The 27,281-nt window shown below is 40.9% G+C and overlaps 1 protein-coding gene across 5 annotated transcripts in view; it reads left to right on the top strand.

The window, feature by feature from the left end:
• The first annotated feature begins 1,193 nt into the window (after positions 1-1,193).
• LOC307017666 (uncharacterized protein) overlaps positions 1,194-27,281 on the top strand; it is a 108,251-nt gene continuing 82,163 nt past the window's right edge. For 2 of the 5 annotated variants that reach the window (XM_079647352.1, XM_079647351.1), the window contains exons 1-20: positions 1,194-1,292; positions 1,354-2,820; positions 3,859-4,202; positions 4,321-4,346; positions 5,253-5,358; positions 5,434-5,983; positions 6,146-6,294; positions 7,724-7,833; positions 14,571-14,853; positions 15,523-15,754; positions 15,990-16,050; positions 16,267-16,358; positions 16,561-16,775; positions 16,865-17,118; positions 17,203-17,325; positions 17,447-17,576; positions 17,702-17,740; positions 17,872-17,928; positions 24,910-24,935; positions 26,440-26,738. In XM_079647352.1, coding sequence (XP_079503478.1) covers positions 3,866-4,202; positions 4,321-4,346; positions 5,253-5,358; positions 5,434-5,983; positions 6,146-6,294; positions 7,724-7,833; positions 14,571-14,853; positions 15,523-15,754; positions 15,990-16,050; positions 16,267-16,358; positions 16,561-16,775; positions 16,865-17,118; positions 17,203-17,325; positions 17,447-17,576; positions 17,702-17,740; positions 17,872-17,928; positions 24,910-24,935; positions 26,440-26,738 — 3,089 coding nt within the window. In that variant the 5' untranslated portion in view covers positions 1,194-1,292; positions 1,354-2,820; positions 3,859-3,865. The remainder of the gene's footprint in view (positions 1,293-1,353; positions 2,821-3,858; positions 4,203-4,320; positions 4,347-5,252; positions 5,359-5,433; positions 5,984-6,145; positions 6,295-7,723; positions 7,834-14,570; positions 14,854-15,522; positions 15,755-15,989; positions 16,051-16,266; positions 16,359-16,560; positions 16,776-16,864; positions 17,119-17,202; positions 17,326-17,446; positions 17,577-17,701; positions 17,741-17,871; positions 17,929-24,909; positions 24,936-26,439; positions 26,739-27,281) is intronic. The other 3 variants (XM_079647354.1, XM_079647353.1, XM_079647350.1) reach the window with 2 other exon arrangements.

Here is a 27,281-nt window from a genome sequence, read left to right as displayed (position 1 = left end):
GACTCACACCTGACATCATGTCCAACTTCCGGCCCATCTCAAATCTCCCCTTTCTGTCAAAAATACTTGAACGTGTCATTGCCTCACAACTAAAATCCCACCTCAGCTCCAACGACCTCTTTGAGCCATTTCAATCCGCTTTACTTGTTGCCAACAAATTGGCTCTATACACGGTAGATACGGTTCATTTAAAGTCTCTGCTGAATGCAATGAGGTCAGCAAAATGTACAATCCGGAGACCTGGCCAGAAGGGGCATTTGTCCGGCGATATTATGAGCCGCGCAGAGTGGGTGTTATCGGCTCAAACACTGCACCTACTGCGGGGGGAATGAGTGTGCCTGCTGGTGCTATGGGCACTCACTTGTCTCCAGCCGACGCCAGCTCCCTGTGTCCTGTCGGTGTACCGACCGTCTCAAGTCACCCCTCCAGTTCCCTCTCGAGTCCCCTTTCAAGACACTTCTCAAGTCCCCTCTCGAGTTCCCTCTCAAGTCATCTCTCAAGTCTCCTCTCGAGTCCCCTCTCAAGTTCCCTCTCGAGTCTCCTCTCGAGTCCCCTCTCGAGTTTCCTCTCGAGTCATCTCTCAAGTCTCCTCTCCAGTTCCCTCACAAGTCTCCTCTCCAGTCCCCTCTCGAGTCCCCTTTCAAGACACTTCTCAAGTCCCCTCTCGAGTCCCCTTTCAAGACACTTCTCAAGTCTCCTCTCCAGTTCCCTCACAAGTCTCCTCTCGAGTCTCCTCTCCAGTCCCCTCTCGAGTCCCCTTTCAAGACACTTCTCAAGTCTCCTCTCGAGTCCCCTCTCGAGTCTCCTCTCGAGTCCCCTCTCGAGCTCCCTCTCGATTCATCTCTCGAGTCTCCTCTCCAGTTCCCTCTCAAGTCTCCTCTCGAGCTCCCTCTCGATTCATCTCTCGAATCTCCTCTCCAGTTCCCTCTCAAGTCTCCTCTCGAGTTACCTCTCCAGTCGCCTCTCGAGTCCCCTTTCAAGACACTTCTCAAGTCCCCTCTCGAGTTCCCTCTCCAGTCGCCTCTCGAGTCCCCTTTCAAGACACTTCTCAAGTCCCCTCTCGAGTTCCCTCTCAAGTCACCTCTCGAGTCCCCTCTCGAGTTACCTCTCCAGTCCCCTCTCGAGTTCTCTCTCGAGTCCCCTCTCAAGTCCCCTTTCAAGACACTTCTCAAGTCCCCTCTCGAGTTACCTCTCCAGTCACCTCTCGAGTTCCCTCTCGAGTCCCCTCTCAAGTCCCCTTTCAAGACACTTCTCAAGTCCCCTCTCGAGTTCCCTCTCAAGTCACCTCTCGAGTCCCCTCTCAAGTCCCCTTTCAAGACACTTCTCAAGTCTCCTCTCGAGTTACCTCTCCAGTCCCCTCTCCAGTCCCCTTTCAAGACACTTCTCAAGTCCCCTCTCGAGTTCCCTCTCAAGTCACCTCTCGAGTTCTCTCTCGAGTCCCCTCTCAAGTCTCGTCTCAAGTCCCCTCTCGATTCATCTCTCGAGTCGTTCGATTCAACAGGACTATACAAGGCGTGAATGCGACCTAAATAGAATAAGCCTCTGTGTAAAATGGACAACATTGTTGGGAGATTTAAACTATACAGCGATTCCGCATTGTGGTCAACTCAGCCGTCTCTCGAGTTTGTTTTTCAAATCAGACAATGTATGAATGTGTGAGTGTAAATATATGTATGTAAAAGGAAAATGTATGTGTGTGAGAGGACCAGTATGAATTATAGCCTGTACGGCCCCTCATACTCATGTGCCCATCCCCCCATGTTAGCCACATCTGGCCAGTGGCGGAGCTGGGGGGTGGCTGCATCCTGGCCACCCTATTGGCCACCCCAAACACGGGGGCCCAAACAATTTTAGAACATTAAGAAAAAAAATTGTAAGTAACCTTTCATCATTCATCAATAATTAACATATATATAAAATTGTATTGATGATGTACTCACTAAACATACAATTCATTTAACTTATGTTCTTCCAAAAGTTAATTATCCAAAGCCTCTGTACACCCCCCTCTATTTACATGTAATGGTTTGGTCCCGCCTCCGCCTCCAAACGGCACTTTCTAGCAGAGAGTGTATAATGTAAGCTTCGTTGATACCTTGCCTGCGGGAATAAGAAAAAAAATAGTTAGATATACTGAATATTATTTGATCCATTCCACCACTAGCTTAATCCCAAATAATGTACAGGTGTGTTGTAGGTTCCTTCGATAACCTCTTATTTTCTAGTGAGATGTATTTTTATGTTCATATAATATTGATTTCAATGCCACCCCAAAATGATCACTGGTTCCATCCTGGCCACCCCACTGGCAATATCCTGGCTCTGCCACTGCATCTGGCACACAGTGTAGTATATATGTACTTGTCTCTGCTGCTGGAGCCGCCTTCAGTAAGAGCTGACCATGCAGTTACACCCAGTAACAGACTCCAGTCCTGCAGGGTGGGTACACACACACACACACACACACACACACACACACACACACACACACACACACACACACACACACACACACACACACACACACACACACACACACACACACACACATCTTATAAATTGTAAACAGCTTGAAAGGATGTTAAAAAAGGGTGGGAAACGAACACAAACAGGAAGTTAAGTCAGGCCATTCTTCACTGGAGGGGGGACTGACTGGATGTCATGAGGGATTAACATGAAAGTCTGGAGAATATAACCTATAACATTTGGTACGATCCAAACAGCTTCAGACTTCCCACTCCTTTGACTCGCTCTCTATAAATTGGATACAAAAATATACTTTGTGTGAAAACCCGGGCTGAGGTTGAAGGAAGAGACGCAGTAAGTTCACTCTCAGTTTGTTCAGAAAAGCTATCTGTGAGTAACATGTAACTATGATTTTACTTAAGGGTTACTTTAAGGATTACTTTAAGGTGTTTTAGTATTCCCTGCTCTTTAAACTTTTACTCTACTCCACTTCAGAGGTAAATCTCCTCCTGTTCGGTGAAAACCATGAATCCTATCAGTATTGAAAAATAAAAGTAAAATGTATCCTGAGAGGTTAGGGTTAGTACACTATTAACGCTCTATAAATAAATGCAGATCTTGTTCTTGAGTAAAAGTAGAAGTACTCAGATCTTGTACTTGAGTAAAAGTAGAAGTACTCAGACCTTGTAGTAAAAGTAGAAGTACTCAGATATTGTACTTGAGTAAAAGTAGAAGTACTCAGATCTTGTACTTGAGTAAAAGTAGAAGTACTCAGACCTTGTAGTAAAAGTAGAAGTACTCAGATATTGTACTTGAGTAAAAGTAGAAGTACCAGAGTGTAGGAGTACTCTGTTTCAGTAAAAGTCCTGCATTCAAAATGTTCCTCAAGTAAAAGTAGAAAAGTATTCTCATCAAAATATAGTGAAAGACAGTAAAAGTAGAAGTACCAGAGTGTAGGAGTACTCTGTTTCAGTAAAAGTCCTGCATTCAAAATGTTCCTCAAGTGAAAGTAGAAAAGTATTCTCATCTAAATATAGTGAAAGACAGTAAAAGTAGTCGTTGTGCAGATTGGTCCATTTCAGAATAATAGATATGATATGTTTTATAATGATTGATCATGAAAGTGTTCTCAAAGCTGGTAAAGGTGCAGCTAGTCTGAATGACTTTGTATACTGCAGGGTAGCTGGTGGATTTACTCCAGGTGGAACTAAAGTCGGATTTAAACTACATTTTAAAGCGATATGGATTCATCCTGAAGGGCGTTGCTGTTTTTATTGTTGCTTTTAACTCGTGAGTAAATAAAAAATGATACATTTTATTTTTGGTGCCAGATTATGATGAAAAACAATAGACCAATATATTTAATATGCGTGTTGTTTTTCTCCCTGTCAGATTCAGCATGGTAGCCTACGCCATTTTGAGAAGTAATAAGACATCCATTGTGGAAACTTTGGTTGCAGACTACAGATTAATCCTCAACAAAGCTGAGCAGAACAAGTTGATAACTCGACGTGAGTACAACAATCTGAAAAGCATCAACAAACTAGATGATGAGAGCCACGTTGTGGCGTTGGTGGATAAGATCATGAACAAAGGAGAGGAGACCTGCCAAGCCTTCCTGAAGCTCCTCCAAACTGATGAGGACATCCAGGAGACTTACCCTGAGCTGAAGAACATACTGAAGAAGGAAAACCTCTTGCCACACCCGGTTCAGGCTTCTTCAGTTGACGACACCGGTACGTTAACATGCATACAAATTACTAATAGGGATGCCAAATGTGTGTTACTGTGAGGTTGACATTTTAAAATGTTACGTTTGTAAAGTGTCCTTCTGTTTCCCTCTTATTCCTGCAGATAATCAGCCACAAAGGCGAGAGGAGGTGAGATAACTTAATATTGAAAAAGCTCATTTAATGTTAAAATGCTTGCGTCAGGGTTTTTAGTTAGCGTTTGTGAAAAAGACACAAAACATACTTACTATCCTGTAATAACTTACATTTTCAACAAAATTCATCCAATTTCCAAGATGGCGTCCAATTTCCAATCCGAGTAAACCATATTTTTTACATTTTCACCACTCGACCAAATTCTGTGATTTTGGTTTTGAGTTCCAGCCAAATTCACTATTTAGAAATTCTTCAGAGCGATGTTCTGTCCTTTTAAACACAGAATGTTACAATGTGGAGCTTATTAGAAAGCATTTGTGAAACTAAACCACACCAAGAAGAGTCTTCTATGTTAGCAAGCTACCAACACTGAACACCATGATGTATCCAGTGTACCTCTACAGTACTACACTTCTACTCCCCACAATACCTCCACCACCTACAGCTGCATGTTGGCTACCCAGTTTTCTCTTGGCAGATCAATGTTATGGCTTAGACAACTTCTGAATTTTGTTTCTACGTTGTTATTAAATGTATGATTTGACACCAAGATCAATTATTGAGCAAGCGAAAGTGATTTAATGGCAAAACAATGACATTTCCATCTTTGGTGACCGTCTTGAACATTGCTTCTATCTTTTGAGTGGGAGGTCTTCTGAGTGGCAAGCGAGTAAACTCAAAGGAGTTTGTTTGTTTTGAGTACTTGGATCCACTTTTGGACTATTTATTAATATATGTAATTATCTGCAGCACTATTTAGCAATTATATCCACATAGCTATTATTATTCATCAAAAACCTTTATGTGTAAATATATTAGATTGTGTCCACATAGCCCCGCCCTAATCCATTCTAGTTTCATCATTTTGTGTTTGTGTGAAATTGTTTCTGTTGTTTTCAGGACGAGCAGTACGAGTTGAACAGCCAGCCCACCGGCCTCTGCCTGATCATAAACAACAAACATTTTAGTGACGGTGACGTGAGACGTGGAACCGATAAAGATGCTGGTACGTTACAGAGTTGACAGATGTATATTATCATCCCGGTGTTGCCTGTTGAAGCCTAACTTTATTTCACTGCAGGAAGTTTGGCAGAGGTGTTCAGCCGGCTGGGGTTCAGAGTGCTGATGTGTAAAGACCAAACCAAGGACCAGATGAAGCGGGCGCTGGAATGCTTTGCTTCTCAGCGGGGCCTTTCTCAGCTGCAGGAGTTCAGGGTCAAGGTCAAGGAGTGGACTCGCAGCAGATTCACCGATCTTCTAGAGGCTCCTCAGCATGGCGATGCCTTCATCTGCTGTGTTCTCAGTCATGGAAGCAAGGGTGGCGTATTGGGGACTGATGGGCGGTCCCTCCCTATCGAACAAATAACGAGAACCTTCAGGGCAACTGATCAATCTCCCCTCACTGCCAAGCCCAAGGTGTTCCTGATCCAGGCCTCCCAGGGGCACCAGATGCATCCTGGGATGTTATCAGACGGTGTGCAGGCTGATGGCTCTGACTCGACATCCATCCCAGAGGAAGCAGATTTTCTAGTTCATAGTTTCACTGTTGAAGATTATCCTATGAGAGACCCAACGGAGGGGAGCAGGTTCATCCAATCTGTCTGTGAGCAGCTAGAAGAGGGCTGTCAGAGGTGAATGTCAGACTCAACATTAGTTATATAGTTATTGAAATATCCTAAAGATTTTGTAGATCTAAATCTGATGATAAAATCGTTAACATGTTTATTTGACCCTTGGCTCAATGTGACCATCACGTGATAACATGTGTTTCTACCCCTCATATTATATTTTAGGAATGAAGAAATTGAAGTCATACTCCGCCGGGTCAACAATGAAGTAGCCGGGAAAGAGGGTGTTTTCAGCTGTGGTCCAGTAAAGCAGATGCCTGAAATTAGGCACACCCTGAGAAAGGGTCTTGTGTTGACTCCAAATTACAACTCAGGTGGGGGGGGTTTCTTAAAATGCTTTCTATCTTTTTTATTAATCTTAATCTCTCCATTTATTTTTTTTGTCACAGATTTTAGTTTCAGAATAAATCTGTCTTTATACCCAAAGAATGATGATCACTGGTTGGTCCATGTGTTGGTAATGGGGGGGTGTGGGGGGGGGCACATAAGATTTCTCAAGTTATTATTTTTCACTGGAACTTTCTACAAACTTTCTATTATGTCTTCGGTAAATGCAACCCAGTCTCACAAAAAAACGTGTAATAACTACGTTGGTCCGCAACGTAGGGCGTAGTATTTCTACAAAAACGCCTCTGAAGTTGTAAGATCCCTACGTTTTTGTTCACCATTCATTCCAAAGGCTGGCGTCTATGTCACGTGATCTTCACATTTCTCCCTGCAGAAAAAACAAACATGGCCGAACTTCGTTTTATTCTCGGTGTAAAATGCCTATTTTAAAGTTAGTTTGGCCATTAAAATGCGTTTTGATGTCATTTGATGCGAGAAATATGAGTTGTTATTTCAGATGATGTGTGCAGTGGATGTACATGATCTTTAGTTTGCTAGTTATTACGAAGATTACTTCAGGAAATTGTGTCTATACAACGTTTTCATTGTTACCAAGGTGGTTGCTAGGGACGCTGCTATAGATATTATTTCTGTTATGTTGTGTAACTGTTTAATGGTGTTATCTTTATTGCTACCCCCTTCCCCGTCAATGTTGGTCCACAGCGCAAACGTATTAGTTTAATAAAATCCGCAATTGTGGCATAGTGTGGTGCCGAGAGATGGGAGTCGGAGGCGGGGTATCAAAGGTACAAGCTAGACTCTATTTAGCAAAAACAGACCGGCGGAGTCGACAGGAAGTCCGGCTCACTAAAATGTCCGTGCAGAACAATACCCTAACCCATAGATCCCTGGGTGAATAATGTCAATCACCACAATAGATACGTTATTTTCCCCTGTGCAATTCTCCATTTACTCAACAATAACACATAATTATCCTTGTGTTTATTTATTTGTTTGATTAATAAACACAAGTTGGAGTCCGTCAGGACCGAGGGTCGGAGCAGCTCATTTGCTTTACAGAATATTACTCCCGGAAGTAAGTATTCTCTCCGCTTCGCTTGACAAACCCCGTGATAGTCCTCAAGCTCTGTGATTGGAGAGTGTGCTCCGAGGGTTACGCCGAGCGTCGAGCAGCACTTTGAAATGGGATGGAACCACGGCCGACTGTCCAAAACTGGATTTGAACGGGTCCACCCCGTCCCCCCTCCCCCACCCCGTCCCCAGAACACACACACACACACACACACACACACACACACACACACACACACACACACACACACACACACACACACACACACACACACACAATTTATCATATTATTATTATTATTATTATTATTTTATCATTTTCAGATAACTGGACCAGCAACCTTTCTAACGTTTATTTGACGGAGGTTTCCCTCGGCAGCGGTGCAAACCCCACCTGGAATGACTCCACCCGGAATATCACCCTGAACCCTGAGGTAGAAAATGTGCTCGGACTGATTTCCCAGCTAGAAATGTTTGGTTCTAAAAACATTCTGAGAATGTTACAGTCATTGTTCTAAGAATGTTTTCAGCGGGAAGTTTTTGTTTGGTTGCCAGAACGTTCTTCTGAAAGGTAGGATAACGTTCTCTAAAAACATTCTTAAAATGTTTGGTGATAACATTGTTAGAACATTATGCCCTCCTGTTCTTAAAACGTTTTCAACAGGAAGTTTTTGTTTGGTTCCCAGAATGTTATTATTTTAGAGAAGGATAACATGCTTTATGTTAAAGAAATTATGCAAATGTTCTGTGGTAACAATTTACTAAAATATGTTTACATTATTTGAACATAAAGACATAATATTCCTGTAATTGTTCAACTCAAAATTCCTGGGTGGACTGACCCCTGTGGTCATTAGGATGATTATGATAGTTTACTTAACTATTGGAATTTGACTATTAACACATGTAAAAGGATGACTCGGAATCAGCTGGTGAAAGTAACATTTGTTTATTAGAAAAGTGGAGCTGGGAGTGGAGGTTGGTTATGGCGGCAGTGGGTAACAGTTGTTCCAGGGAGGGTGGAGAGGCCTGGCTGGTCTTGGGAGTGTGGAAGGCCTTGGATTCCTCCTGGGAGAGACATACAAATGAGTGTGAGGCAAAAGCAGGAAAAGTTGTCAAAGAATATGCTGGCAAAAAGCTAGAGCGGCACGCAACAAACTGTTCACGGCAACAATCCGGCAGGGAACGAGTGCAGGCTGCAGGCTTTCATAGTGTGGCTGATGAGCAGGTTGCAGGTGTGGTTGATTGGAGATTCCTCCCAGCAGTGTTGAGCAGACCAGCAGGCAGGAGGGGGAGAGAGAGAGAGACACACAGTAGAAACAAACACATACAAACACTAACAGGGGTTTCAGGGACGGGCAGTGACAGTCGGTCCGTTCCTCTATATGTCTGTCGGTCTCAAATCTAAAGGTTGCAATAACGATTTGTATCCAATATGTATAAACAGCGGACACTGTTTATACGCAGCCCTCACAAACCACACACGGCCAGATAGCTTATCTAACAGTTAGAACCTACATACGAGACACAACCTTTACAGTCAGAAAAGAGTGTGATTATTTTCTGATATTTTACACATGATGTTATGAATACTGTTGGCCTACCTACCTTAGTGTGGTTATAAGTGCATGTGAGGGAATATTGGCGTGCAAATTCGTTTTTATACGTCCTATTCATTGTCTCAATGCGCTCATACATCTTAAGAAAGTTATCACCAAAAATGTTAAGAATGTTTTTAGAGAACGTGATTCTACCTTTCAGAAGAACATTCCGGGAACCAAAATAAAACGTCCGGCTGAAAACATTCCTAGAACAACGAATGGCAACAAACACTTCTAGCTGGGAACTCTCACATGCCACCGCAAACATGCAATATCTGCTTACAGCTGGTCATGAATTACGTGCATGTTTGTTTTTTTCAAAAAGAAAATATGTTGACATCAGATTTTTTTTAAACATCCTTTTCAAACAAATGCAACAAGTTTGTTTATTAAAGCACTCTAGAAATAAATCTGACGTTGACCATGACCGTGTTCATATTTGCCATAACAGCAATGTTTTATAAAAAAAGAATAACATCCTGAAAACATTTTCAGAATGTTTCTTGGAGAGTGTTCTTCATTTGTTATCATGTAACATTGAGGGAACGTTTTATAAAGAACATCTTTAATGTGTTACCCAACAATGTCCAAAACACGTCCTTAGAATGTTGCAGGCAACACGTTCCACCTTTGTTAACATATCACATTAAAGGAACGTTTTATAGAACACTTTCTGTCATCTCAGGCCTTAATAACATCCTCAAAACATCCTCTGAATGTTTGATTTTGAGTCCTTGGTCCACTTCATCTTGTTATAACCCTAACCCACTCCTGGTCTCCAGCTGTGTGCGTCACTCTTTAGTGTCCCCTGGTCTCCCAGCGTGTGCGTCACTCTTTAGTGTCCCCTGGTCTCCCAGCTGTGTGCGTCACTCTTTAGTGTCCCCTGGTCTCCCAGCGTGTGCGTCACTCTTTAGTGTCCCCTGGTCTCCCAGCTGTGTGCGTCACTCTTTAGTGTCCCCTGGTCTCCCAACTGTGTGCGTCACTCTTTAGTGTCTCCTGGTCTCCCAGCTGTGTGCGTCACTCTTTAGTGACCCCTGGTCTCCCAGCTGTGTGCGTCACTCTTTAGTGTCCCCTGGTCCCCCAGCTGTGTGTGTCACTCTTTAGTTTCCCCTGGTCCCCCAGCTGTGTGCGTCACTCTTTAGTGTCCCCTGGTCTACGGCTGTGTGCGTCACTCTTTAGTGTCCCCTGGTCTCCCAGCTGTGTGCGTCACTCTTTAGTGTCCTCTGGTCCCCCAGCTGTGTGCGTCACTCTTTAGTGTCCCCTGGTCTACGGCTGTGTGCGTCACTCTTTAGTGTCCCCTGGTCTCCCAGCTGTGTGCGTCACTCTTTAGTGTCCTCTGGTCCCCCAGCTGTGTGCGTCACTCTTTAGTGTCCTCTGGTCCCCCAGCTGTGTGTGTCACTCTTTAGTGTTCCCAGGGGCCTCATTTATAAAGGGATATACGCTCAAAAAATGGCGTAGGGCAGTTTCTACCCAATGTTTGCGATTTATAAAATACTAACTTAATGGGAAAACGTGCGGTCCTCCACGCAAACTCTAACCCATGCGTACGCACTAAGCAAAAAACACGGGAGAGACGAGAAACTGCGACACACCGTTGGCAGAAGGAAGAATGGAGAGATGTGGAAATAATACCATAAATAAAATGTTACCTCTCATTTATCAGATATGAATAATTCATTTTCAAACATTGATCAAAGCCAATCTTAAAATGATTTAACAAACGCCTGTTTGAGACTCCTCAGAGCACACAGAAACATAACTGGGAGAAATAAATAAATACGGATATGTTATTTAAAACCACCTGGAATATGTTGTGTTAATGTTATGAAATGTATTCTCATAAATGAGGCGGTAAGCAGGAGGACAGAATTACGTCTAAACTGACGCCGTGTTGCATTTCTATAGGTTGTAGATACGAGCATGGTTTTATATACTAACACGTTTAATCGTGTTTTATGCCGTTTGTCAAGATTTGATAAGTGACTCGTAAAACACAGGAGGTATGGAAATTAAGAACACCATATGTGCTAAATTGTACAGCAAATATAACACAACACATTAGTTGTATTTCCTTTAACTGGTTGATATAGAGTTGCTGCGGAGGGGGGGGGGGGGTTGAGATGCACAGGCTGCAGCGGAGACGCTGCGCACAGCCGATCGACAGCTGGGACACAAACCACCAAATACGAAAACATCATTCAGATCCAGTCGTCATGACTCCACTCTGGAGGGATTCCCCGATCATTTCTTACAGTTTCTCATCAAGGGGGGGGGGGGGTCTCCTGTCCCCGGTACAAACACACTGCCTGAGGAAGGCTATGTGTATTTATTTTGTCATGAACGTTTTTCGGACCACTTATTTATTTATTTTGGTAACGATCCGACCTCCATGCTGCTACTCTGGTTCAAACTGCATCCACCAAACAATATGATTTATCTCCACCTCCCCAAAATAACCAGAATCTGACACGGTGTGAGAAGTTTGAGCTATTCTGTCCTCATTTCCTGCGATCTTCTCCATTCAGTCAGTCAGAATGAATGAATGAATGAATGAATGAAAGGGCGTTTCTTTGACTATTTATAGGCAAATATGGGCGTTACGTGAAGCCCGCAAAAGCTGCACCGCATTTCGAGTCGATTGTGATTTATAAAGGGAAACCGGCGTAGGAAGTGCCGTACGCACTTTCCTCGCCGGTACGCAATGTTTGGTGAATCGGAAAATGTCGGAAAATGTCTGTACATATTTTTTGGATTTCTACTACGTAAGCAACCTTCCCACGTGAATCCTACGCAGGGCGTTATAAATGAGGCCCCTGGTCTGCCAGCTGTGTGCGTCAGTCTTTAGTGTCCCTTGGTCTCCCAGCTGTGTGATTCACTCTTTACTGTCCCCTGGTCTCCCAGCTGTGTGCGTCACTCTTTAGTGTCCCCTGGTCTCCAGCTGTGTGCGTCACTCTTTAGTGTCCCCTGGTCTCCGTTGTGTTTTGAGCTTCTTCAGCGTTTTGTATTTGCAGCGTTTGGTTTCTGCAGCTTTTAGTAAACGCTGCCATGTCTCCTCAAGTTGCTGAAGATGTTTCTTTATGTGGAACCTTTGGGTTTTTATGTCTGCATCCTTTCTGAAGATGCAGCACATTTCCACCTCAAGAGATACAGCAGTAAAACTTTTGTGTGATATTTCTTCCTGCCGTGTTAGAAACTGAAGACTCGTGATTCTCAGTTCAGAATTCCTCTTTATAAATATGATAAAAAATATACCGTGTGTGAAAACCCGGGCTGAGGTTGAAGGAAGAGAAGTTCACACTCATTTTGTTCAGAAAATCTATCTGTGAGATACATGTAACTATGATTTTACATTAAGGGTTACTTTAAAGGCCCTGACACACCAAGCTGACACCAGAGGACACGTCCCGACGGAACACCACTGTTGGGTCGCCTGGCGTCTCTGCGTCTTGGCCAACAGTCGCACTGGAACACACCGCAAAGACTTCAGCCGACGGCCAAGTAGCACGTACGAACTGCTCATGCGTGAGTGGCAATAACTCTCCTTATCAGCAGGCGGCGGTAATGTGTATTCGTCATTCAAAAGAGGCAACAACCAGAGGACAGAGAAGAAGAACAGACTCCGTGATATAAACAAACAACAAATAGCGTGTGCGTTCCATTTTCACTCTCGTCCATCGAAAACATGTCTCGTGCGGTACTGGAGCTATCAGCCATTGGAGTGCTGCTTACGGAAGACATTCTTCGTGCCTTCCTAAAGCGTTTGTTTACGTCCCTCACTTCCGTTTCGCTTCTCATGCACTGATTCGCTAGCTGAACAGCCAATCAGAGTGATTTATTTTGCCCGACTGCCCGACCCGACGCATGGCCGACGCATGGCCGACGCATGGCCGATTCAACATGTTGAATCGGCCATGCGTCGGCCATGAAAGGCCAAAAAAGGCGTGTCACGGCCGACGGTGCGGGACACACCAAATTGAGTTTGGGCGACAGGGCACGCTTCGTCGTCCGACTTACACCGACGCCGATAATCGGCCTGGTGTGTCCGGGCCTTAAGGGTTACTTTAAGGTGTTTTAGTATTCCCTGCTCTTTAAACTGTGACTGTACTTCACTTCAGAGGTAAATCTCCTCCTGTTCGGTGAAAACCATGAATCCTATCAGTATTGAAAAATGGGAAAAGAAAAAGTAAAATATATCCTGAGAGGTTAGGGTTAGTACACTACGACTAACGCTCTATAAATAAAATGCAGATCGTGTACTTGAGTGAAAGTAGAAGTACTCAGATCTTGTACTTGAGTGAAAGTAGAAGTACTCAGATCTTGTACTTGAGTAAAAGTAGAAGTACTCAGATCTTGTACTTGAGTAAAAGTAGAAGTACTCAGATCTTGTACTTGAGTAAAAGTAGAAGTACTCAGATCTTGTACTTGAGTAAAAGTAGAAGTACTCAGATCTTGTACTTGAGTAAAAGTAGAAGTACTCAGATCTTGTACTTGAGTAAAAGTAGAAGTACTCAGATCTTGTACTTGAGTAAAAGTAGAAGTACTCAGATCTTGTACTTGAGTAAAAGTAGAAGTACTCAGATCTTGTACTTGAGTAAAAGTAGAAGTACTCAGATCTTGTTCTTGAGTAAAAGTAGAAGTACTCAGATCTTGTACTTGAGTAAAAGTAGAAGTACTCAGACCTTGTTCTTGAGTAAAAGTAGAAGTACTCAGATCTTGTACTTGAGTAAAAGTAGAAGTACTCAGGTCTTGTTCTTGAGTAAAAGTAGAAGTACTCAGACCTTGTACTTGAGTAAAAGTAGAAGTACTCAGATCTTGTACTTGAGTAAAAGTAGAAGTACTCAGATCTTGTACTTGAGTAAAAGTAGAAGTACTCAGATCTTGTACTTGAGTAAAAGTAGAAGTACTCAGACCTTGTACTTGAGTAAAAGTAGAAGTACTCAGATCTTGTACTTGAGTAAAAGTAGAAGTACTCAGATCTTGTTCTTGAGTAAAAGTAGAAGTACTCAGATCTTGTACTTGAGTAAAAGTAGAAGTACTCAGGTCTTGTACTTGAGTAAAAGTAGAAGTACTCAGATCTTGTACTTGAGTAAAAGTAGAAGTACCAGAGTGTAGGAATACTCTGTTACAGTAAAAGTCCTGCATTCAAAATGTTCCTCAAGTGAAAGTAGAAAAGTATTCTCATCAAAATATAGTGAAAGACAGTAAAAGTAGTCGTTGTGCAGATTGGTCCATTTCAGAATAATAGATATGATATGTTTTATAATGATTGATCATGAAAGTGTTCTCAAAGCTGGTAAAGGTGCAGCTAGTCTGAATGACTTTGTATACTGCAGGGTAGCTGGTGGATTTACTCCAGGTGGAACTAAAGTCTGATTTAACACTTGATTAGATTTCACATCATTCATCCACATCTGTGAAGTAACTAAAGAGATTAAATACATGTAGAGGAGGAAAAGTACACCGTGTACCTCTGAACTGTAGTGGAGTAGAAGTACCTCAAAGTTGTTCTTGTGTAAAGTACTTGAGTAAATGTACTTAGTTACTCTACACCTCCTCCTGTTTGTGCTCAGGTGTTCCCGAGGGAATTGAAGACAGAGTGGAGGACGGCGCTGAGCTCCATCCTGCACGAGCTGACGGACTTCGAGTTCATTAAACTTCTGTTTAACCTGGAGAAGATCCCTGAGGGGTTGAAGGAGGGACGGGTGCGGGGCGACATGACCAGCGTCATCATCCAGTACTACGGCACCGAGGGATCCATCTCACTCATCGACCGCCTGATGAACGAGCTGTCCAGGCTGGACAACGCCGTGCAGCAGCCTCTCAGAGAGATCAAGGAGCTGAAGAAACTCAAAGGTCAGAAATAACAAGAAAAATAAATACATGTAGAAATAGATCCTGGTCAGCTCAGGGGGGGGCGAGTCCTTCTCGAAACGTTTTAAAATTATTCTTTAACTTATTTCGTACCAGTACGAAATGAAACAGGATCAGAAGAAGTCGCTGGTGACAGACGCAAAATACGTTTGATGCAAAATAACTTATAAGACAAACAGAACCGGAGCAGACCCCTGGAAAACATCGTTAAACAAACATTGCATTTTGTATTTGATTTACTAAATAAGAATAATAACGTTTCATGATTTTAGATAGATAGATACTTTATGGATCAACATTTGGGAAATTCTTTCGTTACAGAAGCAGCAGTGTGTTCAGACATTCAAATAAAAACACTTAAAAGGTGGAATAGAGAATTAACAATTAAAAATAAAATGAAAAATACAAATATTATATCAAATATAAAGAATGCTTACCTGTCCTTTCAAAGGTCTCGCGTGAATCAAACATCAACACTCCTTTTGTCTCTTCTTTGGATCCATTGTAAAGTGCTTGAATGTGATACACGTAAAACAATAAAATGCTAATCTTAACGTAATATGTGGAAAGTGTTCCTCAAATATACTTTTATTTCAAAAACTACTAATTCAAAATGACTAATGAGTCTTTTTTCCTTTGGGTTTCCTTTAGAGGATATACTAAGAGATCAGCTGATCCGCCATGTGACCGACGTGGGATCAGTTTTGGATGAGCTATTTACCAAGGGGGCGATTCATCAGGAGAGCTATGATCATATCTGCACTCTCCCCACCTCGGAGGAGAAGATGAAGGAGCTGTTGGATGTTCATCTAAAATCGGAAGAAGACAAAGACATCTTATACAAAATTGCTGAGAAATGGATACCATTAGCTGAGGGTCCAAGGTTGGTCTTTTGCTGCCATTAAGATATATCAACAAAAACGTTGATAACAAAACAATAAAATAGGCTTTTTTTGCAAATTGCCGTCTAAAACATTCCTTTGAATGATTTGTGTTGCACTGCCATACCTGCTTTGGTCTGTGAGGCTAATTTATGTGTAAAAAACAATGAATTATTCAACAAAATGTATGTTTTCTGAAGCCCAGCAAGTGTGTGAAGTTATCCTTTACCATTTCAGATTGGCTTCGCAGTCAGAGAGTGTTATCAGCAGAGGGTCTCAAAAGGTTGTCCTAGCAGAGGTGAGTAAAGCTGTCTAAATCCTCTGGACTGGGTACAGTAGTTGTTCAGACTTATTTATTGATTATTATATTCAATATTTAAAACATGGATATTTGAAGTTCTTTTAATCCAAATGTAACACTAAGCAGTTAATCACTTGTTCATTGTTTTAATTGTCCTTAACACAAGTTACAGTAAATCAGACTTTTAACATATTTCACACAATTAAAATAAAGGTGCAGACCGTAGGTCAAGTTCCTGAGGTTCCCTGGATTACACTCAAACCTGAAGTGATCTGTGGGGATGACGAGGATACTCCAATTTACAGGTAAGAAACATCTTCAATTACTGTGTCACAGCGAAACAATTCCCCGATGAAAACCTACGATTAATTTCTGAGCTCGACGATTCATTCCAATTCTTTATTACCATAATCAGCAAGTACATTTTCATAAATCAATAACTCAGTTTCTCTCTAAAAATACTGCAACCGGCGCCACTCTTACAATGTGTTCCCTTCCATCAATTAGCCTAGAGTCTGATGCAGGTCGCTTTGAGTGTGGGCTCTCTGGACTGCGCTGGGTTTGTAAGGAAAAGGTCAGCTTGAAGTACCAGTTCGTCTCGTGGGAGGAACACATGGAGAGGATGGACGCTCTGCACTTCAGTCCTGGAGGTCCCCTTCTCAACGTTACTGTCATTGCTGGAGAGTTGGAGGAAGCTTATCTGCCTCACTGGATCTGCACAGGCAAACAAACATATTTAAAAAACTTTTTTTGAATCGCTTTGTTTAATAGTATGTCCATAAAAAACGTTGAAGCCCTTTTCTTTATGCAGAAGACAACCCTGAAGTCTTAGGCAAGTTCTCAGTCCTGCACATAGATGCCTGTGGAGACGTCGTGGAGCCAGTGTCTGAGGTCACACCATCCCATGTCAAGTTATCTCAGCCACATTTCTCTTCAATAGGAGTCCTGATTGCCAAAACTGGCTTTCCGATAAACATCAACTGTAAAGTGTTAATATTCAAGACCAACATGACATTCCTCACACTACATGTGTACCTGATCCCGAAGGATCCTGATCTACAACAGGTCATTGCTTTTGATTGATACTTAAAGACTCAGACCACATGTGGCTGAACGTTTTGTGCTGAAAAAAGTATTTTTCCTTCACAGAAAATAAAAAGCAAGAAATCCAGTGGATACGAAATGATCGAAAAGCCGTGCTCACTGTCCCTGAAGATGGGCAATCATTTCCATCTCAATGCCAACATGGACGGTGCAGAAATATATCCTGTGGTACGTTTTGATTGTGATTGTTTTCCAGAAACATGTAAAGCTTCAGCAGGTGCAGTTTTTAACACTAACCCTGGACGGAGTCTAATCCCCGCCTTTTTACTTTATATAAATGATTTCACAGAATCTAAAGCTTGAATATGAAGGAAGTGACCCAAACTTTTATGAAGTGTTCATTGAAAATCCAGACAGTAACTTCGAGCTCACACTCACCCATGAATCTGCGCCAGTGTGGAACTGTAGGATTCGAAAAGGTCAGTGTTTATAGGATATCATCGGGTGCATAAATATTGCACATTAGTTCCAGTCTTAAGATACAATAACTAAACATAACCCCCCTCATCAAAGACATGTACTGATGTTCTGTATTTCATTCCAGATGACTATACAAACACTGGTGATATTCAGGGGATGCGTGGTAAGAAACTGTTGATGATGAATATTTTGACTTGTCTAAATTGGTCTTCCGACTGATTTGGATAGAGTAGGTCACGTGTATTATTATTATCATTTTCAGTGCGTTAAACTTTTTTAAATGTATTTGTTTAGCCGCGACGAGTCAACAAACTGACTCAGGAGCAGCGACCAAGAAGAAGCCTGCAGCTGGTAAACACACACACACCCACACACACACCCACACACACACACACACACACACACACACACACACACACACACACACACACACACACACACACACACACACACACACACACACACACACTTCAGTTTGTTCCATTGTTAAATCTTTCGTTGCGGGACATTTCCAGGATGCACCAGTGTATCCTCCGCGGTCTTAAAATCCCCACAATGCTTTGCGCACGGACCAATTTCACAAATCTTTGGCGGAAAATGTAAGGCGGGGCCTCTCATGACGCACACCTGCACACTTGCTAGCCTGTTCCACTCTTCGTTCTCCAAATGCCACGAAGGATTCTTGCCTCTGATGGACCTGACTCGGAAGCAGGCCCGGCTCCAGGATGAAAGGACTGAGGGGGCTTTTAACAAATCTGAGGGGGCGATTTTCTTTTCACAACAACGAAAAATACTGGCAATGAAATGAAATGACACACCAAGCTTTTTTCCTTCTCACTGCTCTACAATATCTTTGCTTCTTTATTGTTATTCTGGATTCACCCCTCTCGTTCTGTTCTGTTCCTCTGATCTTTAATAACAGATAGTACATTATCAGATGGCTGCACTTTGGTTAACACACTAACATTGATTTCCTCAATTTATAAATGGACAGGCTCTGTAATTATACCATAACCTGTTCTCCTCTATCCCTTAAGTCGTCTTCCTATTCAGATGTACTTACCACGAGTCAGGTCAGGATTAAAGAAACATTAATCTGGTTGATTTTTTATTTTCAGGATTGAATGTTCAGACCAAGGCCTAAAACCTGGCATCTCATAAGAAAGTGACTAATATATAAACCAAATGTAATATTGGATCAAACACTTCACCAAATGGACAGACACAGATTACAAAGACCCCTGGTTTGTCTCTAGAGTCTAACTGCCAGGAGAAAAATAAAATCAATGTTCCAAAATCCGCCACTAGATGTCGCTCATTGTACCAATACGGTTTATATAATAACATATTATTAATATATTATTATAGTAAAAAGGGCTCGCTTTGGCAAAAACCTGATCCATACAGGCAGCCCTAACTAATAACAAGTAACCATCACGTGTGGTGCTATCTGTTGTTGTCTCTTATTTGTTGTTGATTTCATCTTGTTTTCACAGAGCTGTGAACATGAATTTCCCCCTGAGGACAATACATCTAAACTAATTTAATATTAAATCCCACAAAAGCATTGATATACAATCTCCTTTTCAATGCTGACCTGGCCAAGAAGGCAGCAACGTTACACATAACACAGACATGTCAAATACAGAGAACATAACTAATAAAACAAAAGAGGAAAAGTAGTCCCTACATTGAGCACATTGGGACAGGAAGAAAGGTTCTACTTATTACTGCAAGAGCAGCTGGAGGTAAGGACCTCAGACAACTTCAATTTAAAACATGCTATAGAGACGAGTGCCCTCAGTTTGAGGCATGATTGAAGGTCATTCCAAGGACCATCATGAAAGAGACTCTTTTTCCCAGCCTCAGTCCGCATGGCAGGAACCTGGACCCGTATCCAGGCACTGGGTCTGAGGTTGTAAAAGTCACAAACTGAAGCAGATCTGTCACATATGTAGAGTGGAAGCTTTCCTAAAATGGCTTTATACATGAATAAAAACCAATGCTGCATCCTACGCATAGTGAGTGAGGACCATCCAGTTAGGCTATACAGTGTGCAGTGATGAGTCCTATAGGGTGCATCTGATATATAACGCAGTGCAGCATGGTAGAGTGGGTCAAGTTTGGCCAAAACAGTGGGACATGCAAATCTATAGATGGTATCACCGTAGTCCAGCTGGGACAGGAATAAGCCAGAGACCAACCTTTTACGGGATGAAGTTGAAAAACAACATTTAAGTCTGTAAAGGAAGCCAAGAGTGAATTTCAATTTCTTTGATAGAACTTCGATGTGGTGTTTGAAGTTCAGATTACTGTCCAACCAAAAGCCCAGATATTTGTAGGTATCGACAAACTCAACAGAGACGCCATCAAGGGTGTCAATGGAGAGGCAAGAGGACGCTGACTTTGGAGCAAAGAGCATTGCTTTGGTTTTCTTGCTGTTCAAAAGCAGTTTGGAATCAAGAGGCTTGAGAACATGAATTCATAACTTACCTCGTTTAAAGCACTTTTGTTGTAATACTATGGATTTAGTTGACACTACTAGCCGAGTTTCTTTTGTCCAATAACTCGCAGGCAGGTACATTGAATTAGAAGAAGAAGAAGAAGAAGAAGAAGAAGAAGAAGAAGAAGAAGAAGAAGAAGAAGAAGAAGAAGAGACATGTAACATTTTATTTCACCTTGCTCTGTTTTTTAACGCACGTTCAAAAACGGGAACATTTTCGGGAGTTTCAACCGGATACCAGCCACCGGAAACGGAGACGTTTTGGTCCCCCATCCGACTGTTTACAGCTAAGCACACCCACCAACATGAATTAAGACTACAAGCTCACTTGGGGTTGAGGTTTCACCCCGTGAGGGTTGACGCTAACTTCACATGGACGCTGCCGTTACACGTTCTCCTGGCGAGACCTCAAATCATCTTCTAATATCTATCAAACTATAGATCCTACACATCCACTGGACGTGGATCCTGAAAGTACAATATACGCTTCAAGCTGGAAATCTAATCAAAAAGCGTTTTAATGACCAAACTATCCCACAATTTAGGATTTTCCAGAGAGGGTTATTAGTGAATAAACGACCCTCCGGACCGTCTGCATTCAACGGGAGCACGAGAGGTCGAAAACTTTAAAACGTGATTACAGGTCGTACTAAGCGCTTGAACAAACGACCCATTTGGTCGTATGAGTTGGAGCACTTGTTGGAAAGTAAACAAAGTGTTTTTATTTATTTATTAAAATTATAACGACAATCAGAAAAAACAGCCTGGCTTCCCTTGGCCTACGGAAGAAGAAGAAGAAAGAACTGATCCAAACAGGTTCAGACTTCCCGCTCCTCTGACTTCCTCTCTTTAAATCTGATTTAAAAATCTACCGCGTGTGAAAACCCGGGCTGAGGTTGAAGGAAGTTCAGAAAATCTATCTATGAGATACATGTCATTATACATTTACTTAAGGGTTACTTTAAGGGTTACTTTAAGTTTAAGGGTTACTTAAGGGTTACTTTAAGGGTTACTTTAAGGGTTACTTTAAGAGTTACTTTAAGATTAATGGTTACTTTAAGTTGAATGGTTACTTAAGGCTTACTTTAAAGGTTACTTTAAGTTGAATGGTTACTTAAGGCTTACTTTAATGGTTACTTTAATGGTTACTTTAAGTTGAATGGTTACTTAAGGCTTACTTTAAGGGTTACTTAAGGGTTACTTTAAGTTGAATGGTTACTTAAGGCTTACTTTAAGGGTTACTTTAAGATTAATGGTTACTTTAAGTTGAATGGTTACTTAAGGCTTACTTTAAGGGTTACTTTAAGTTGAATGGTTACTTAAGGCTTACTTTAAGGGTTACTTTAAGTTGAATGGTTACTTAAGGCTTACTTTAAGGGTTACTTTAAGTTGAATGGTTACTTAAGGCTTACTTTAAGGGTTACTTTAAGTTGAATGGTTACTTAAGGCTTACTTTAAGGGTTACTTTAATGGTTACTTTAACTTGAATGGTTACTTAAGGCTTACTTTAAGAGTTACTTTAAGTTTAATGGTTACTTTAAGTTGAATGGTTACTTAAGGCTTACTTTAATGGTTACTTTAATGGTTACTTTAAGTTGAATGGTTACTTAAGGCTTACTTTAAGGGTTACTTAAGGGTTACTTTAAGTTGAATGGTTACTTAAGGCTTACTTTAAGGGTTACTTTAAGGGTTACTTTAAGTTGAATGGTTACGTAAGGCTTACTTTAAGGGTTACTTTAAGGGTTACTTTAAGTTGAATGGTTACGTAAGGGTTACTTTAAGGGTTACTTTAAGTTGAATGGTTACGTAAGGGTTACTTTAAGGGTTACTTTAAGTTGAATGGTTACTTAAGGCTTACTTTAAGGGTTACTTTAATGGTTACTTTAACTTGAATGGTTACTTAAGGCTTACTTTAAGGGTTACTTTAAGGGTTACTTTAAGTTGAATGGTTACTTAAGGCTTACTTTAAGGGTTACTTTAAGGGTTACTTTAAGTTGAATGGTTACTTAAGGCTTACTTTAAGAGTTACTTTAAGTTTAATGGTTACGTAAGGGTTACTTTAAGTGTTACTTTTAGTTTAATGGTTACTTAAGGCTTACTTTAAGGGTTACTTTAAGTTGAATGGTTACTTAAGGGTTACTTTAAGGGTTACTTTAAGTTTAATGGTTACGTAAGGGTTACTTTAAGGGTTAATTTCAGTTTAATGGTTACGTAAGGGTTACTTTAAGGGTTACTTTAAGTTTAATGGTTACGTAAGGGTTACTTTAAGGGTTACTTTCAGTTTAATGGTTACTTAAGGCTTACTTTAAGGGTTACTTTAAGTTTAATGGTTACGTAAGGGTTACTTTAAGGGTTACTTTAAGGGTTACTTTAAGTTGAATGGTTACTTAAGGCTTACTTTAAGAGTTACTTTAAGTTTAATGGTTACTTAAGGCTTACTTTAAGGGTTACTTTAAGTTGAATGGTTACTTAAGGCTTACTTTAAGGGTTACTTTAAGTTTAATGGTTACTTAAGGCTTACTTTAAGGGTTACTTTAAGGGTTACTTTAAGGGTTACTTTAAGTTGAATGGTTACGTAAGGGTTACTTTAAGGGTTACTTTAAGTTGAATGGTTACGTAAGGGTTACTTTAAGGGTTACTTTAAGTTTAATGGTTACGTAAGGGTTACTTTAAGGGTTACTTTAAGTGTAAGGGTTACTTTAAGGGTTACTTTAAGGGTTACAAAAGTCTGATCATTGGGAAAGAAGCAAAGAGAGCTGTAAACAAAAAGTTATGTTCTAAAAGACGAATAGTTTACATGATTACACAAATTATCTGTTTGCAAGTTATAGCTTTACTTTTGAGAAGACGTTTATTTAGCTTGACTGAGTTTTCTTTTCTCTTAACCCGTTAACCTCCGAGCCTGTTCTTCAGGCCTCAGGCTCCAAAATGACATTCCCAGAACAAAGGACCATATCTTCTAAAAGGGTTACATTAATAATCTTTGTTCTCAAAGTAATGATAAATCTGTGAGTTGGATGCAGACGAGTCAGAATCAATATAGATGTTATTATTTTAAAGAAGATTCAGATTGAACATAGTAAAAAACTGTAATTATAGTGTCCGTCCAAAAAAACAACATGACTTATAGTGAAAAGCACCCTTGGATGATGGGTTAGTAGAATAAAAGCTTTAGGAATCTAAACTATAACATATAATAAGTACCCTGTTTCAGGACTGATGCAAAACAAGTGATATTTGACCTTTTAGAGAGGTTTAGAAAAAAAAAACACTTCTGGGGTCATTTTGGTGGATTTGCCACATCTCTGGAACTCATTGGTCGATTTTGATGATTGGCACATCTTTTTAACCGCTAGAGCCAATAGAATCGAAGGGAAATGCCTGCCAAAGTCAGGCAGGCATTTGGTGGCTATCCCCCGGGTCAATCTGTCCCCGGAAATGTCCCGTTTTTAAATATGCTTTAAAAACACATAGCAAGGTGAAATTAAATTGGAACAAAGTTGATGTTTCAATGTCGTGGTGCTAGTTCGCAGCAATACAATTATTGTAGCCTTAGCTTTAGCATTTTAACCGGAGGGCTTTCCTTTGCTTTCAGCAGTCAGATTGTAAACAAAGTCACGTGACTGGGGGCAGATGACAGCGCTGACAAAGTTGTGTTTCCTGCAGCGAGACGCTACACTAATCAGTGTGGGCTTATCATGTTGATCGGGCCACAACATAAAAAGAAAAATACTCTCGCTCTCTCCAGAGTGGCAGGTCAGCCAAAAAGGGCAAACGGGCTGTTGCCCGGGCAACATTAGCCCGTACCTGTGCACGTCCCTGGTGTTGGCTTATCAGGCGTCCGCGGCTCACAGCCAAAGTGGGCGTGGGAGCGAGCGAGAGAGATTAATGCAATTCATGTAAACACATATTTCCAAGGTACACCTTTATAATTATTGGGATAAACAGGTTTGAAATCATTTCAATATACACTATAGGACAGTAAACCAAAAATATCGTTTAGAACTAGAGATAAAAAAATATGCATAAATAAATGTTAACTTGGTAAATAAGATATAAATGAACAACCAAAATAAAATAAGTTACATTTATTTGTTGTTGGCTATGGGTTATTGGTTATGTTCACATACTTATTTGATTATTAAAATATAAACCAATATTTTTCATATTGGTGTTTTAGAGTTGTGCCCCCTAGATCTAATCAATAGTAATTGTGTGCTCAAAGTGCATCAGATTGAACCATTTTACTATAAAATGTAAAAACATTTCTTTCCGGGGGGGCATACCCCCGGACCCCCCTAGAGGATGTGACGTACACCCCCCAATTAAAACATGTTCATACAATACTGAATACATTTGAAACCTTCTTAATGTATATAACCAACATGTCAATACGTTTCTCTTTTTGTAGTGTATTGGTCTTTTGTAGAGATTTTTCATTTATTCTTTATATTATTTTGTGTATTCCTTGGATACTTTTATCTTTTTCTACTGTACGATTTTGTGGCAAAGCTGCTTAGGGCAGCAAATTGGTTCGAACCGGCCCTGCAAATGACTAGTACGTATTCCAAATGCGTGTTAGACGCTTTTATCCAAAGCGATTACATACATTCAGTACTGTGGACAATCCTCACAGGAGCACTTTGGGGTGAAGTGTGTCAGGGACACAACCACATGCTGACTGCAGTGGGACTCGAACTTGCTATCCCCTGATTCGAAGTCTAGCACACTATCCACTGAGCCACAGCTTCCCTATTGTTACTGTGAGGTTGACATTTTAAAATGTGATGTTTGTTAAGTGTCCTTCTGTTTCCCTCTTATTCCCGCAGATAATCAGCCACACATGCGAGACGAGGTGAGATAACCTGATATAGAAAAAGCACACTTGCTTGCGTCAGGGCTTTTAGTTAGCCTTTGTAAAAAAAACACAAAACCTGTATTAACATCTAGAATAGTAGCATTGTAATACTGTTTGGGTAAGATTCAAACTAGTTAAGAATAGAATAAACATTCTTCACTGGAGGGGGGACTGACTGGATGTCATGAGGGATTAACATGAAAGTTTGGAGAATATAACCCCCCCCCTCTCCGTTATATATTTGTTCTATTCCAGATTGACAGCAAATCAAGATTTCAGTTGGTACGATCCAAACAGCTTCAGATTTCCCGCTCCTCTGACTTCCTCTCTATAAATCTGATTAAAACATATACCGCGTGTGAAAACCCGGGCTGAGGTTGAAGGAAGAAGTTCACTCTCAGTTTGTTGAGGAAATCTATCTGTGAGATACATGTCATTATACATTTACTTAAGGGTTACTTTAAGGGTTACTTTAAGGGTTACTTTAAGGTGTTTTAGTATTCCCTGCTCTTTAAACTGTGACTGTACTTCACTTCAGAGGTAAATCTCCTCCTGTTCGGTGAAAACCATGAATCCTATCAGTATTGAAAAATGGGAAAAGTAAAATATATCCTGAGAGGTTAGGGTTAGTACACTACGACTAACGCTCTATAAATACAATGCAGATTGTGTTCTTGAGTAAAAGTAGAAGTACCAGAAATGTTTTGTTTTATATTTTATGTATGCACCATGACATCAAGTCAAATTCCTCGTACGTGTGAACCTACCCGGCAATAAACTGTTTCTGATTAGGATTTTCTGTAGGAATACTCTGTTACAGTAAAAGTAGAAGTACTCAGATCTTGTACTTGAGTAAAAGTAGAAGTACTCAGATCTTGTACTTGAGTAAAAGTAGAAGTACTCAGATCTTGTTCTTGAGTAAAAGTAGAAGTACTCAGATCTTGTACTTGAGTAAAAGTAGAAGTACTCAGATCTTGTTCTTGAGTAAAAGTAGAAGTACTCAGATCTTGTACTTGAGTAAAAGTAGAAGTACCAGAGTGTAGGAATACTCTGTTACAGTAAAAGTCCTGCATTCAAAATGTTCCTCAAGTAAAAGTAGAAAAGTATTCTCATCAAAATATAGTGAAAGACAGTAAAAGTAGTCATTGTGCAGATTGGTCCATTTCAGAATAATAGATATGATATGTTTTATAATGATTGATCATGAAAGTGTTCTCAAAGCTGGTAAAGGTGCAGCTAGTTTGAATGACTTTGTATACTGCAGGGTAGCTGGTGGATTTACTCCAGGTGGAACTAAAGTCTGATTTAACACTTGATTATATTTCACATCATTCATCCAGATCTGTAAAGTAACTAAAGGTATTAAATACATGTAGAGGAGGAGAAGTACACCATGTACCTCTGAACTGTAGAGGAGTACAAGTACCTCAAAGTTGTTATTGTGTAAAGTACTTGAGTAAATGTACTTAGTTACTCTACACCTCCTCCTGTTTGTTCTCAGATGGCCCTGGACAAATTGGAGACGAAGTGGAGGACGGTGCTGAGCTCCATCCTGGACGAGCTGACGGAGGTCGAGTTCAAGAAACTTGGGTCCAGCCTGGAGAAGATCCCTCAGGGGAAGAAGGAGGGGCGGCTGCCTGGCGACATGACCAACCTCATCATCCAGTACTACGGCACAGAGGAATCCATCCAAGTCATCGACTGCCTGATGAGGAACCTGCCCAGGCTGGACAACAAAGTGCAGCAGCCGCTCAGAGACATCAAGGACGAGCTGAAGAAATTCAAGGAGCAAAAACCAAGGTCAGAAATAACAAGAAAAATACATGCATGGAGAAATAAATCCTGGTCAGCTCAGCGGGGGGCGTGTCCTTCTCGAAACGTTTAAAATAATTCTTTAACTTATTTCGTAGCAGTACGAAATGAAACAGGATCAGAAGAAGTCGCTGTTGACAAAATAAGTTTGATGCAAAATAACTTATAAGACAGAAAACAGAACCGGAGCAGACCCCTGGAAAACATTGTTAAACAAACATTGCATTTTGTATTTGATATGAAACACATAACGCTTCCGTTCACATATCAGTACACGTTTCCGTACGCGTTTTCCAAACATGTTTCAGAACACATTTTTGTACACATTTTCGTGGACGTAAACCTGCGAGAAAGAAAGTGTTTCAGAACTGTTACAGGATGTGTATTTTGTAAATTGTGTAACTTTTGATCATACCTTAATACTTTGTTTGCATGCTTCCAGGTAACATCAAGCTGTCTTTGTCTCTTTTCTGCTGTAACTATGTACATTTCCCCTCTGTGGGACGAATACAGGGATTCTGATTCTGATTA

The sequence above is a fragment of the Notothenia rossii genome, assembly GCF_949606895.1.
Source record: "Notothenia rossii genome assembly, chromosome: 9".
NCBI lineage: Eukaryota > Metazoa > Chordata > Actinopteri > Perciformes > Nototheniidae > Notothenia > Notothenia rossii.
The sequence above is the reverse complement of the archived record's forward strand: the minus strand, read 5'-3'. Positions and strand labels throughout refer to the sequence as shown.